This window comes from Rana temporaria, chromosome 10 (genome assembly GCF_905171775.1).
Source record: "Rana temporaria chromosome 10, aRanTem1.1, whole genome shotgun sequence".
Taxonomy (NCBI): domain Eukaryota; kingdom Metazoa; phylum Chordata; class Amphibia; order Anura; family Ranidae; genus Rana; species Rana temporaria.
In genome coordinates this window covers 25,410,645-25,425,007 of record NC_053498.1, presented here as the reverse complement: position 1 = coordinate 25,425,007, position 14,363 = coordinate 25,410,645, and the positions used below count along the sequence as shown (strand labels likewise).

The 14,363-nt window shown below is 44.0% G+C and overlaps 1 protein-coding gene across 1 annotated transcript; it reads right to left on the bottom strand.

Moving 5' to 3' along the window:
* Window positions 1–2,393: 2,393 nt before the first annotated feature.
* On the bottom strand, window positions 2,394–13,183 carry LOC120916040 (fibrous sheath CABYR-binding protein-like). The gene is made up of 4 exons (XM_040326889.1): window positions 13,119–13,183; window positions 6,011–6,194; window positions 4,949–5,086; window positions 2,394–3,436 (listed from the first exon to the last, which is right to left on the bottom strand). The coding sequence occupies exons 2-4, from the start codon at window positions 6,181–6,183 to the stop codon at window positions 2,467–2,469; spliced, it is 1,281 nt and encodes a 426-aa protein (XP_040182823.1). The 5' UTR covers window positions 6,184–6,194; window positions 13,119–13,183; the 3' UTR covers window positions 2,394–2,466.
* Window positions 13,184–14,363: the final 1,180 nt, after the last annotated feature.

The following is a 14,363-nucleotide window of genomic DNA, read 5'->3' as shown; positions in this document are numbered from 1 at the left end:
CAAGAAGTATGTGAACATACCATTACAGGCTTGGCAATGGCCAAGAAAGAAGCCTAGAACCTAAGGGAGTCTAGTTACTGCAGATGCTACTAGAGCAAGCTATGGAAATTTAATAACTAAACCAGTGATGGTATATATCAGCGTTTCTCTCAATTCCAGTCCTCAAGGTGGACCAACAGGTCATGTTTTCAGGATATCCCTCAGAACAGCTGTGGCAATTACCAAGGCAGAGAAACTGTTCAAATCACCTGTGCAAAGTAATGAAAACATGACTTGTTGGTGCACCTTGAGGACTGGAATTGAGAAACACTGGTATATAGGCAGAATAGGCTACCCTTCCATCAACAACCCACCTACCTCCATTTGTGCCCTTTGTTTTATAGGCCTAAAGCCTTGTACACATGACCGAGGAACTCGACGGGCGAAACACATTGTTTTCCTCGTCGAGTTCCTTGTTAGGCTGTCAAGGAACTCGACAAGGCAAGTTTCTCAAATCCCGTCGAGGAAATAGAGAACTTGCTCTTTTTGGCTCGTTGAGTTTCTCGACAGTTTCCTCGACGAAAACGCACACACGACCGGTTACCTCGGCAAAAAAAATATCTCCCAGCAAGTTTGATGGATTCTGCTGAGGAAACAGGTCGTGTGTACGAGGCCTAAGAAATGTATTTTTTTTGGGGGGGGGGGGGGGGATTTGTCTAGAGGTTTTTACATTGTTCAGATGATTAAACCACCATGCCCGTTATGGACAGTAGAAGGGCAGGATTCTGTGGACCCATCGCGTTTCTACTGTCCTGACAAAGGCAGGAGAGTTGTCATGGACTGGAAAGGCATTACAAAGCATCCCAAATTGCATGTAGTATACATACAATCTTCATCATTTCTCTTCAACCCCATGCTAAAACCATTGGTCTACACAACGCTCTGCACTATCCCTCAAGACCAACATGGGCATTGTAATCCAGAGCCAGTCTTTGTACTAAAGATAAAAGTTCTAAAAACCCAATTAAAAGGAAGTTTAAATAGACTAAAAAAGTGGCCACCAACAAGACTTGTAGTTGACCTTAAATTTAACGTATTTGACACCTGGTACAATTGCCAAAGACCACCATGTGCTTTGCCCATGTATCAAAACAATGACACCCAACATTTGGGCATTTTATCAGGAGGGGACAGAAAGGTTGCAGGTCCTGCTTTATGAGATTAGCTTGTTAGAAGTGCCAGGAACTGTGTCCCACCATTGATGGCAATTATGCCCCCCAATGTAGGACCTTGTTTAGAACCCCTTTTAAAAAGCTAGATCAGCTGTTCTAGTCCCCAGCGAGATATTCCTCCAACTTATGCAACATGGTCAAATACAGCATCCTAGCTATGAGCATCTTTGGAAATAGAACACAAGGTTTAAGAGCTCTAATTTTAGATCACCCTTTCACAGGTCTTAAGACCTTTTAAAATGCATAAAATAGTGAAAAATGTTGCTACCTGGCTAAATAGTAAATGACTTCAGTGCCCCTAGTCATTAGAGCACATATTGGCATGTCTACTTGCAACATGCTGGTTCCAGGTAAAAAAAAAAAAGCGTTTAAAGTGGATGTAAAAAATTTTTTTGATGTCAATGTAGAGAATATGATTTCCTATCATCTGTGCCCAGTCTTGCCACACAGAGTTAAATCCAGCGCTGAGCAACCAATCCTCTATTGTTCAGTGAAATAAAACAGACTTGCAGATAAAGACCAAAGTCCTTGCTTAAGTGACATGTTATTTACATATCTCGTGCACTAGCTTGCAGACATGCAGTTTCTTGTCTATGTATATTCTGATGGCTGTTTACACTGAACTGTGGATCACCCCATATTTTGAAAACATTTTTATCAAAAACACAGGAAAGACAGCCAATCCTGGGAGAGCTGGAGGGGAGGGGGATGTGAATTGTGCATGTCTGCAAGCTAGTGCACAAGATATGTAAATAAGACTCAAGCAAGGACTCTGGTCTTTATCTGGAAGTCTGTTTTATTTCACTGAATAAAAAGATTGCTCAGCGCTGGATTAACTGTGTGGCAAGACTGGGCACAGATAGGAAATCTTATTCTCTACATTGCGACATCAAAAAATATACAATTTTTTGGGTTTACATCCACTTTAAGCCTCTGCAAGCATCTTGGAGCCAATGTTTCGAACCAGTGTCCAAGTAGATTGCAAATATTAGGTGCCTGGAACTGAGTTATTAGACAAACTAGGGCAAAAGCTGGTGAAAGTCTAGACAAAGCTTTACCTAAACAGAACCCCATAAGGTTCTTTACAGAAGCCCAATACATGCAATTTACCCATAGATTTTGCTACTTTTGAAGGTCACAATAAAAAGCCTAGGTTAAAAAAAAATAAAAAAAAATTTGCAGTAGAAGTGCTAGTGTTGAAACATTTAAGAGCATGTCGTTTCTTGGATCGAGAAAACTTTATAGGCTTTTCTCACTAGAGCAGTCTCAGATAGGTGGTCTCTTGGGCAACGCTTGAATCTGTCTCCTGGTCTGCGGCCAACAGCTCACATACTGGGGTCCCAGCATTGGAAGTTGAAGGAGACTCAATAGCTTCATCGGGAGAGGTACAGATTGGTGGCATTACTCGAACCACCTTTTTGGTCTCTTCTCCAGTTTCTTCATCTGAAGAATTCTCAGAAATAAATTCCGACTCAGAGGAAAGCCCATCTGAAGAATAGTCTGAGGTTTCACATTCTAGATAGACACTCATTGACTCGTCATTCACCCGTTCTGGACTGGCAGGCACATGTTCTGGCTCTTCAGTCACCTGTTCTGGACTGGCAGGCAATGGCTCTTCCTTTACATGTTCTGGTGAGACATGCACTGGCTCTTCAGTCACATGTTCTTGGCCGGCAGGCACTGGCTCTTCAGTCACATGTTCTGGCTTTTCAGTTACCTGTTCTGGCTCTTGATTCACCTGTTCTGGACTAACGGGCACTGGCTCTTCAGTCACATGTTCTGGTGAGACACACTCTGGCTCTGGACTGGCAGGCACATGTTCTGGTGAGACACACTCTGGCCTGGCAGGCACATGTTCTGGTGAGACACACTCTGGACTGGCAGGCACTGACTCTTCAGCAACGTGTTCAAATTGCTCTTCATCTACCCATTCTGGTGAGACAAGAACTGGCTCTTCATTCACCCAACAGACAGGCTCTGGCTCTTCTGGATCGACAAGCACAGACTCTTGTTCCACATGTTCTGAGCAGACAAGCATTGGCTCTTGTGCCTGTTCTGGCCAGCCAGCCACTGGATCTTCTGAACTGAAGAGAACCGATTCTTCATGCACCTGTTCTGGAAAGGCAAGCATTGACTCATGTGCCTGTTCTGGATAGGCAAGCATTGGTTCTTCATAAACCGATTTAAATGTTGCTATCGTGAAGTAGTCTCTGGTCTCTCCAATCCTGTAAAAATGGTGACATGTTAAAACATTAGTGAACATTCCTCATACATCCCTATAGGCAGTTCAAGCCAGAAATCCACTTAGAACAAATGCCAACGACAAATTGTGTAAGGACCCCTCCGAGCGTCTTTAAGGAACTTGTATTTGCAGCTCTGCTGTAGCCAGCTTGAGCATTTGCTAGGTTCTGCCCAAGTTTAGGACATAAGGCTTCTGTCTAGTGCCATTGGTAACCAATGAATATTTAGAACTCAATAAATCTGAGTAACTGCCTTTGCCCATCACGGCATTTTATTTCAGCGACACATGCCAAAAGGCATAGAGATTTGCCAGGTACATTCTAGGAGGGTCCTTCCCTTGCAGGGCTTTGCCTTAAGACTTGGTGTACAGCAAGGGGTCTCCAAACTTTGGGCCAATTCACCATCCTTTAAACTTTAGGAGGGCTGGACTCAGGGCCGGATTTGCTCTCCCTGCCGCCCCAAGGCCATGTTCCACAATGCACCCCCTCCCCGCCAACCGACCCCCTCCCCCCAAATCAACGGAGAATGTGCGGCACGGTTAGATCAAATATGGTTTGTTTTTTCATTTTTATTTGTAGCTTGTCGCTTACTTTTATAAATTTTTGTATCATTCTTTTATTCTTTAAATTTATTAATTTAATTATTTCTTAATCAATTTTTTTTTCCCACTTAACTTTTTTGCTATCACACAGGAGAAAACAATTCCCTGTGTGATAGCAATTGGAGGTGACATGTTTTCTTTATTGACCCTGTCACCTCCAAAACAGGAGTCCTAGCACTGTGCCCCAGGATGGCAACCCCATATATTTAATATATTTTTAAAGGGACAATTTTTTTTAGGGGTCCGGAGGTCCCCAGACGACAACCCCCTTTATAAAAGGTTTATTTATTTTTTTATTAAAGGGCCCAGGAGGTCCCCAGATGGCTACCCCCCCCCCCATTTTTATATAAATATTTTTCTTTATTTCCTTTTTTGTAAAGTGCCCCTCCCGCATCTCAATTCGCGGCAGTCCCCCCGGTTCTTAATTTCAGGTGGCAGCACCCCCCCCCGGTTCTCTGCTCCAGGGGAGCCATGCCTGAAGCTGTGTAAGGGGCCCCATAATTCGATGGCGGCCCTGGTTACGTTTTTGGATATCCTGCACCCCTAACCCCATCTTCACAATGTTAATGAGCAGAAAATCTTTTCCAACAAACTCTTGGAGAGTTGGATGCAGCTACAGGGCAGGATTGCCCATTTCAAACTTTGGCGAGTTCCAAAGTTGCATTTCTGTTCATCCTGTCCTGAGATTTAAACCACCATAGGTCACTTGGTGGCTTGACTTCTAATGCAAAGAATAGAACTTGGGTCACTGCCCTGACCCCTGCAAAATATCTTTGGCGCTCAGATGAAGTTCCACCATGTGGGTTTTTACACTTTGGCATTCAACTTTTTAGTAGTACTTTAAGTATCCTGCAGATTAGTCAGTTTTACAAATATTCCCATAGAGACTGCTCACCTTCCACAGACTTCAAATGGGTCAATCCAGATTGTAATTTCTCTTGGGATGGGAAGTCTCGAGTATTCTATACCACAGAATTTGCAAGCCTGAAGCAGGGACTCATCCACATATTGCCATTTATTAATGCGAATGCACCTGCAGATCAGATAGACAACATGCCTTTAGACACAATTGTAAACCCCCCTCCCCACACAACCCATGAACCCAGATGACCACCCAAGAACTATATACATAGACAGGGGCAGTTGCCACTCAACCATAGTGACTCTGCAGCTGGAGAGAAGTCATGAGGAATATGGTTTCCTGGGTCACTAAGGAAGCAACTTATTCTGGTTATATGCCGTTGTCCCTATGCAACCCTGGCAGCCATCTTGGTTTAGACAGAGCCCATTTAAGGCCCTGGCTCCCAAGTTTGGCAAGATGGCAAATTAAGGATGGGTTCCTTTCCCTGCTGCCAATTCTGTCCAATGAGGGAACATGCAGGTTCATATTTATTCTGGACACCCTCCCGATTGGGCATGAGATGACCAAAGCTGCATTCTGTTCCTCTCAACTGATGCTGTCAGTTTGGCATGTGCCCTTTACATGTTGCTGGAAACACATGAGTGAACCTGGCTGAGCAGGCTTCCCACTGGGTTTGTTGTGAATACAAAGTTTTGCATTGCACCTGACTGAATTATTGTGGTCACACACGCTGCACCCCACCTATACACCATCAAGACTCTCAAACTGAAAGCCCAATATTAAGTAGCAATGTCTACAAGTACAAAGCAAGCCTATGGTACCTAGAACTGTCACATCTGTATAAACACATTTGACAGCAACATCTCAGACACTGTCAAGACCAGGCCTTCTGGACCTCTACTCCTAATATGGCAAGATAATCGTTTTAGCTACTACCAATTTTTAGCTAGACCTTACAGTAAGGGCAACAGACCCCAACGTCACAGATACAGGAAGGGGAAATGGAAAATTGGCAACAGACCCCAATATCCCCCCCTTGTAGTAATGAAAGCATGTTTAGATGAAGCCAAGAGCAGAAGTCCAACAAATAGTTACCTATAAGCTTGGCCCTGGGCAGGCTTGTCCGGGTACCAATGTCCCTGATACCGGTCCCTCAGCAGACATGCCAAGTTCATTCCCAGAGAGTCCAGCTGGTCTGACGTCAGAGTATTCTTCAGGCTCAAAATCTTCATGAAGAATTTAACAGCAGCGTCAATTTCCATCAACATGTTTGATGAGTCTAAACAGACAATTTTTTTTTAAAAGATTAATATTCATTTGTTACAGGAAACTGTTCCAGCCATACTAGTTCCCATCCCCCAGCTTAGCTTTACAGCCCAATGGCAGTTACAATGTTTTGCAGAGAGCAAGGGTTAAGGGCATGTCTGGGGCAAAATCCTCCAGTCTAATCAATATTTGTCCTATTCAGCATTGGAGAGATGCTCAAAATCATGTTTCTGTGACCACACAAGGAATCAATTGAGAACAAAAACCAACAAGTTTTAATATTCACCAAGTGGGGGCTTTAAGTGTCCGATCCATAAAGATTAGAGATCAGTTCCAATTGTCCAACAGGTTCATAGTTAAAGAAACATAGAACATGAAGCTCCAATCATTTTGAAGGCGCTCAACCATTATTTACTTCCATTCAACATTTAGGATCACCAAGCTTGTGCAAGCCAACCTTCTACATTCTCAAAATTGCACAGGGTTCGGGCAACAACCTCCTTGCCCATGCATCAGCACTTGGGCCCGATTGCCCCTTGAAGACAAGGCTACATTATGTTGGGGACCTCTACCACGATACCCCAGGCATGCCAAGTATTCCCCATGGCCAAGGAACCCAACACTACATTGTATTGAGACTGGGAGGATCAGGGTTTTGGGACAGCATGCAACTTTTGTACCCAGGTACCATGGATCTGTCAAGGCAAAGACTTTGATGCCCAAATAATGCAGGCTTCTACTCATAGGTCAGCGATAGTGACCCTTGGCACCCCAGATGTTTTGGTACTACATTTCCCACAATGCTCATGCACTTGTGGTGTAGTTGAGCATCATGGGACATTTAAATCCAAAACATCTTGAGTGTCAAGGTTCACCCCTAAGCAACATGTACCCAGGGCCATCTTACTGACATCATGGGCCCCTGGGCAAAGTAATGCTATGGGGCCCCTACAATGATGACAGTGAAGGTAAACAGACATCAAGTAGGTAGGAGGCAGACTGCCTCCCTGTGTATCCATCACTCTCAGTGCCATCATGGGTCCCCCAATTTCAGGGGGGCAGAGTGTGCTCAAGGACCAGCTGCTTTGGGTAAAGTGTAGGGCCCCCCTTGCAGCTGGGGCCCATGGACAGTGCCCAGGTGTGCCCTCTCATTAAGACAGCCCTGCATGTACCCACACCAACCAGGAGTTGGTTTTTAAAGCTCAAAGTCCCTGCAATAAAATACATTTTGATCCTGCCTCTACAACAAACAGGACCTCATGCTAAAGGTCCACTTTACCAAGGCTGTAAAGGCAAAGCAAGCATAGAAAAGTAGTTTGCCGTTCATCAACTTTTGAGACATTGTCCATTTATTGGTCATGAGAGTTACTTTGCAGTTGTCCTTTAAAGTGGACTTGGGGGGGGCTGGGGGGGGGGGGGGGGGGGGGAAGGGAGATTCACAAAACTGGTGCAGCTGTGACTAGAAAGCAGTCCGCTTCCAGCTCTGGTTCACATTGCTACCTTGAAATTGATACCTTGAAATTGCGTTACTTCCAATGAAGTAGCGCGATTTCAAGCGCTACTTGAGACATCGTGTGGCTTCATGCACAGATGTATATTGAAGTCACACCTGAAATCAGCAATAGTGCAGAAACTACTTTTGCAAATTGGCGCAGTGCCGCAAAATTGGCATCACACCGATTGAAAAAGTGCCATTGCCTCCAATACGCTGCGACTTGTCGTGCAATTTGCTCTCACATTGCTCCAATGTAAACCTAGGCTTAGGGCCCTTTCACACCAAGTTTCCCCTTTAAATCCTATGGGACTTGTGACACCACTGCATTACAGGTGCGTTTGAAAAGTCCCCCCCCCCCCCCCCCCCCCCGTGCAGGCAACCCAAAACAAGCTGAAGTTAGAAACCCATTGGCTAAGGTAAGGGGACACCCTCACTAAAACTTCAAAAGGATATTGGAATTCCTTCTCTGCACCACCTTCACGCTGAATATTTTGGCATAAGCACCAGCACTTCATTGTTCCTTTGATATTTTGATCTTTTAAACAGCATTGGTTTTTGCCGTTTTTCTGCATGGACACTGATGCAATTTCTTATCACTTGTGTGCTGCTTTAGTTTTGCTACTATATAGCAGTGCATGCTTCAATATCACTGAGCACTTGTATTTTTCATTGGATGTCATTTGTATCACCAATATCAGTGATTAATATATTTTGATGTTCACATATCAGTTATACCGCGTTTCCCTGAAAAAAAGACCTACCCCAAAAATAAGACCTAGCATTATTTTCCAGGAGGGCTCCCAATATAAGCCCCAGGGCTTTTTTCCCTCAGACAATAGGTGCAGGAACTCCCCCTTTCCGAGTCACCCCTTTTCTCTGCCCCCTACTCACCTAGTACCACCCCTTTTAGACAATATAGAACCAAGTATCATTTTGTGGTGCCAAGTAATTTATATGGAATTTGGTAATATCAAGAAAAGCAGTAAAATAGATCCCCTGCAGCCAGCAACAATAGATTCCCCCCTAACAATGGACCACCCACAACAAAATTTCCACGCCAGCAACAATAGACTCACGGCAGCATCAACAGATCTCTGTACAGCCAGCATTAATAGACTCTCTGGCTGCCATCAACAATAGACCCCTCCACTAACAGTAGATCTCTTTCAGCAGCAACAACTGACCCCCCCAGCAACACAAGACCCACCTAGAAACAATAGGTCCCCCACCAGCAACAATAGACCCTCCTGCAAAAATTGATCCACAGCAGTGAGCATCAATACCCTGCAGCACACCCCAGCATCACTTGCTATTACATACAGTCAGTTCAGAAGGTGCCAGAACTGCGTTCCCCCTGAAAAAAAGCCCTATCCCAAAAATAAGCCCTAGTTTAAAATGCTTGTAAAATCCTATAATCCACTCCAATATAGTATTATAGGGTGTACAATGTGTGTGTTTCTGTAATATAATTGCGGGGAAGAGAGGCTCCGGTGGGTCACAGAAGTGCCGAGCGGTGCTATAACAAAGGTATTTGGCACAATTATTGTACAGAAACACACATGGTAGATTATATAATTTTACAAGCATTTTAGCTCAGTTCACACTGGGCATTCCTGACAGGCAGGGAGGGAGAGGCGGAGAGAAGACAGCACATTACATGGCAAGACCTACCCCGAAAATAAGCCCTACTGTGTCTTCTTGCCAAAATTAATATAAGACCCAGGCTTATTTTTAGGGAAACACGGTAGCAACCGTCTTCTTTATCTACCCTATCACACAACACTATTACAACATTTTTGGCTACCATGCACAGCTGTACCAGATTCTGAGTGCTCCAGTTTTAGTAAATCCCTCACCAAGTATTAGGTTAGAAGGGCCACTAGATGCCCCGTCGGGTTTTAATTGAACTTCACTTGTCCCATTGGTCAACAAGCATTCTGCAAACAATGTATGGATGTTAGTTTAGATGTCTCAATTCTGAGATGTGGTTGCTTCAATAAAGAAGTTACAGGGACCCGGGTGTCAGAATTCACCCTCCGCTAAGCAGAGGAAGCTAGACAGACCTCAGCTGACCTAGAATAGAAGTTTTACATCATATCCCTTCTGCAACCACCAAGAAATCCAGACTCAAGTGCTGCAAGAAAACCATCGCAGCCATTTCAGTAATATTTGGGTTTTTATGCTTATTTTTACATACATGGCAAGAACAGCAGTATTGTACCAGTGCTTTTTTCTCAGAAAATAGGTGCAGGAACTCAACCACGACTCGTTCAGATTTCACAAACAGTAGAAGAGTCTTGAAGGGGCATTAAATACCAGGATTGCATTACATACAGAGTGCAGAGTTCAGGGGGGTTACACAGTGCAGAGCTGTCACTATTAAAAAAAAAAAAAAAAAAAACAGACTTCTGTGTTTACAAGTGATTGTGGTGAGCAGGCACCAAAGGGTCTGAGCCAGAGGTGGCGGAACTGAGTTCCCCCTGAAAAAAAGCCCTGATTGTACCAATACCACTTGTCCAGAAAGGCATTGTCTCCAACAGCTGCAATCAGGGCCATTGATAAGTTATTACAGCCAGCCCTCCTGTATCGCCCCCCCCCCCATAACCACCTGCTGGGGGGCCAGCTGTACCACCTTATTGATGACACATGGATCCTCCTGTAGCTCTACTGGCTTCTGCCCTCACTTCTGCTGCAGGGGGGGGGGCAGTTCTTAGATCTGCGCCCCTTCCACTTGCTGTGTTGGGACCTCCTGTGTGCCCCCTACAGCACTGCTTGTTTCCTCCTCTCCCACTGTGAGCCGAGTGCACACAGGGGGATGGTTTCAGAAAGGGTGGTCGTTCAGGAAAGGAAGGTCCCCCATGAGCGATCGGTATCAATCACTTCTGTGTCCATTCATCACTGAAGCATTGTAAAATGCTTACAATGCTCGGTGTGTGCGAGATTAACAGGAAGCCTCAGAGCACTCCCCGTTCAGTGCAGCTGAGGCTACAGAAAGGAGGACTGATGAATCCCATGTCCTTGGGACCAAGTGTGAGACTCCAAGGATCTGTTTAGACCAGAAGTCTCAAACTGGCAGCCCTCCAGCTGTTGCAAAACTACAAGTCCCATCATGCCTGTGGGAGTCATGCTTGTAACCGTCAGCCGTGCAATGCCTCATGGGACTTGTAGTTTTGCAACAGCTGGAGGGCTGCCAGTTTGATATTTCAAATGCTGCAACAGGACAGAAAAAAAAAAAGACACACAGTAATTAGATCTGTAGGGGGGATTAAGGTGGTGAACTCTACAGATCACACTATTCCCCTCTACATGAGACTTTATAGTGATCAGAGGACAATGTACAGCAATTAAGTCATCACTATGATCATATTTAAATGAACCCCCCACCTAATTTAGTCAAATGGCCTTGACAAAAAGATTTTCTTGACGCATTCAGTAGGCATACAATGTAATAAAGAAAATCAGCCCCTCTAGACAGATGCAACATTCACCGGCACCATGTGATACAGATCAAATAATCCAAAAGGGTTTTTGTACCCAATGCAAGAGCCAACTTGTCTGACCAATGTACAGGTCATTAGGCAAACTGCACTCCAGCATCATTACCACTGGAGATTCTTAATACATAGCTCCCAACTATCCCTGATTTGGAGTAATGTCCCCCTGTCCTCATTTTGGTCTGATCTATAGTTGTAAAAAAAAAAAAAAAAATTTTATATCTTTCAAAAACATGTTTCCCAGTGCTAAACCTTTCATCCAAATTATAAATGGCTGCATTTGTAAATTTAAAAAAAAAAAAAAGTCATTATAAAAGGAAATAGTGGTGAAAATATATATTATATATATATATATATATATATATATATATATATATATATATATATATATATATATATATATATATATATATATATATATATATATATATATATATATTAGTGGATTTAACTTACTTTTTTGATTAACTCTTTAAGGGGGCATGTCCTATGCCTACATGCATTTGCTAGTAGGGGTCCCCCATTCCCAATCTCAAAATGTTGGGAGGTATGTACATCAAATACAATGCCGATTATACTGCAGAGCAGAGTTGTGCAACATTGTACATGTTATTGATCAGAAGAAAGACTTTCAGAAGGTTGAAATAGCAGGAACCCCCAACCCTTACAACCATTATGAAGCACAATCATAAGAAGGGCTTTCAGAAGGTTAAACCCCAAGCCAGGCCCGTCTTTAAGCGGAGGTTCACCCAAAATCAACTTTCTGACACTAGATCCAGCATATAACTGACATCTGCAGTATGCTGTTTTTTTTTTTTTTGTACTTATCGTTTCATCAGTCCTTGTTATCTGGCTCCGAGCGGGGATTTCTTCCGGGTATAGGCGTTCCTAAGCCAAGCGGAGTTGATTGACGCGCTTTAGCAGCCCGTCACGCCTTCTGAAAATACCCAAAGTGACACTCGGGTGTTTACGGCGCCTGCGCAGTCAGCTCTACACGGCAGGCGCCGTATACACCCGAGTGTCACTTTGGGTATTTTCAGAAAGGCGTGACATGCTTTAGCAGCCCATCAATCAAATCTGCTTGGTTTAGGAATGCCTATTCCCCGCAGAAATCCCCGCTCGGATCCGGATAACAAGGGCTGATAAAACGATAAGTACAAAAAAAAAAACAAAAAAAAAAAAAAACCAGCATACTGCAGATGTCAGCAGTATGCTGGATCTAATGGCAGAAAGTTGATTTTTGGGTGAACCTCCGCTCAGGGGCATTATGGGCCCCTGGGCAAAGTAATGCACTGGAGACCTACCAGCTCGCACCAATGTACACACTTACTTTCAAGAAATAAAAGTATAAATAGTTGATAGAATTAAACATATTCATTAGTACTTTCAATAAAATTGATTTTACAAAAAGGAAAACATTCCATAAATCAAAGACATAGTCAACACAAAGGGCACAGTACAGGGGGTCAGGAGGGCACAGTATAGGTTCTGGGACGCTTCCCGGGACACAACCATACAGGGACAGTTTAGTAAAAAGCATGACTGTCCCAGCAAATCTGGGACAGTTGGCAAGTATGATGTAATGCAAGATTAATGTACCAGTGGGGCCACTGGGCAGTGCCCAGCAGTGCCCTTGCATCAAGATGGCCCTGCCCCAAGCACCCATTGGGAGAAACTCCAACCAGGAACAACTGACTCTTACAACCATTAGAAGGTTGAAGTAGCAGGATGGCCACCCACCCCTCCCAAGCACCCATTGGACCCCAACCAGAATCTGACCCTTACAACTGTTATGAAGCACTTTGATCAGAAGGTTGAAGTAACAGGATGGCCCAAAAAGAGCCCACCGACCACCATACAATTCCAGCCTTCCCAAACAGGAAGCATACAAACATTAACATGCTATATACACCAATACCATAAAAGTCAAGTCCAGCCACTATCTCACCTCTGTTCTGCAGCTCAAGCCCAGCAACCTTCCTACCTGCTACTAAAACAACTACTGAAAGAACCTTGCTCACTTCCCCCCTCACCTTACACAGGGTTATATAAGGAAAAGACTTCAGATGATTACCAATTAACTAATTACCAAGCAGAGGCTGAAGAACACCTGAGAGTCATCTGATTCTGACCCTTTCCAACCCTTGGAGGACATTTATCAATTCTGTCATCTATAAGAGTCCATTAACCACTTAAGCCCCGGACCATTTGGCTGGCCAAAGACCAGGCCACTTTTTGCGACTCGGCTCTGCGTCGCTTTAACTGGCAATTGCGCGGCCGTGCGACGTGGCTCCCAAACAAAATTGACGTCCTTTTTTTCCCACAAACAGAGTTTTCTTTTGGTGGTATTTGATCACCTCTGCGGTTTTTATTTTTTGCGCCATAAACAAAAATAGAGCAACAATTTTGAAAGAAAACATTTTTTTTTACTTTTTGCTATAATAAATATCCCCATTTTTTTTTTTTTTTCCTCAGTTTAGGCCGATTTGTATTCTTCTACATATTTTTGGTAAAAAAATCGCAATAAGCGTTTATTGATTGGTTTGCGCAAAAGTTATAGCGTCTACCAAATAGGGTGTAGTTTTATGGCACTTTTATTAATATATTTTTTTGCGATTTTTATCGGTACTGCGACCTTATGGCGGACACTTCGGACACTTTTGACACATTTTTGGGACCATTGGCCTTTTTATAGCGATCAGTGCTATAAAAATGCATTGATTACTATAAAAATGCCACTGGCAGGGAAGGGGTTAACACTAGGGGGCGGGGAAGGGGTTAATTATGTTTCCTAGGTGTGTTCTAACTGAAGGGGGGGTGGGACCAGGGAAAATGACAGATCGCTGTTCATACATTGTATGAACAGACGAACAGTCATTTCTCCCCCTGACAGGACCGGGAGCTGTGTGTTTACACACACAGCTCCCGGGTTCTCGCTCTGTAACGAGGTGATCGCGCCCGCCGGGCACGCGCGTCGGCACCAGGGGAGAGCAGGGGGTGCGCATGCGCCCCTAATGGCTGAAATGCGAGATGACGTAATATTACGTAGTTTTGCGCAGCCGAGCCAACCTGCCGTTGTCGGCTGGACGGCTAGTGGTTAAAGTATAGCTAAAGGCAAAACCTTTTTTTTTTTTTTTCGGAAAGAGTGGAGAGGGATTAGAACCCCTGTTCGTTTTTATTGCTGTCTGTGTCC

Bases quoted from the DNA above. Each gene is read 5' to 3' on its own strand.
- LOC120916040 (XM_040326889.1), bottom strand. From the start codon at position 6,183: ATGTTGATGGAAATTGACGCTGCTGTTAAATTCTTCATGAAGATTTTG. The intron at 5,087-6,010 runs GTAACTATTTGT...TCTGATCTGCAG, and splicing joins GCCCAGGGCCAAGCTTATAG to GTGCATTCGCATTAATAAAT. The intron at 3,437-4,948 runs GTGAGCAGTCTC...CCATTTTTACAG, and splicing joins CCATTTGAAGTCTGTGGAAG to GATTGGAGAGACCAGAGACT.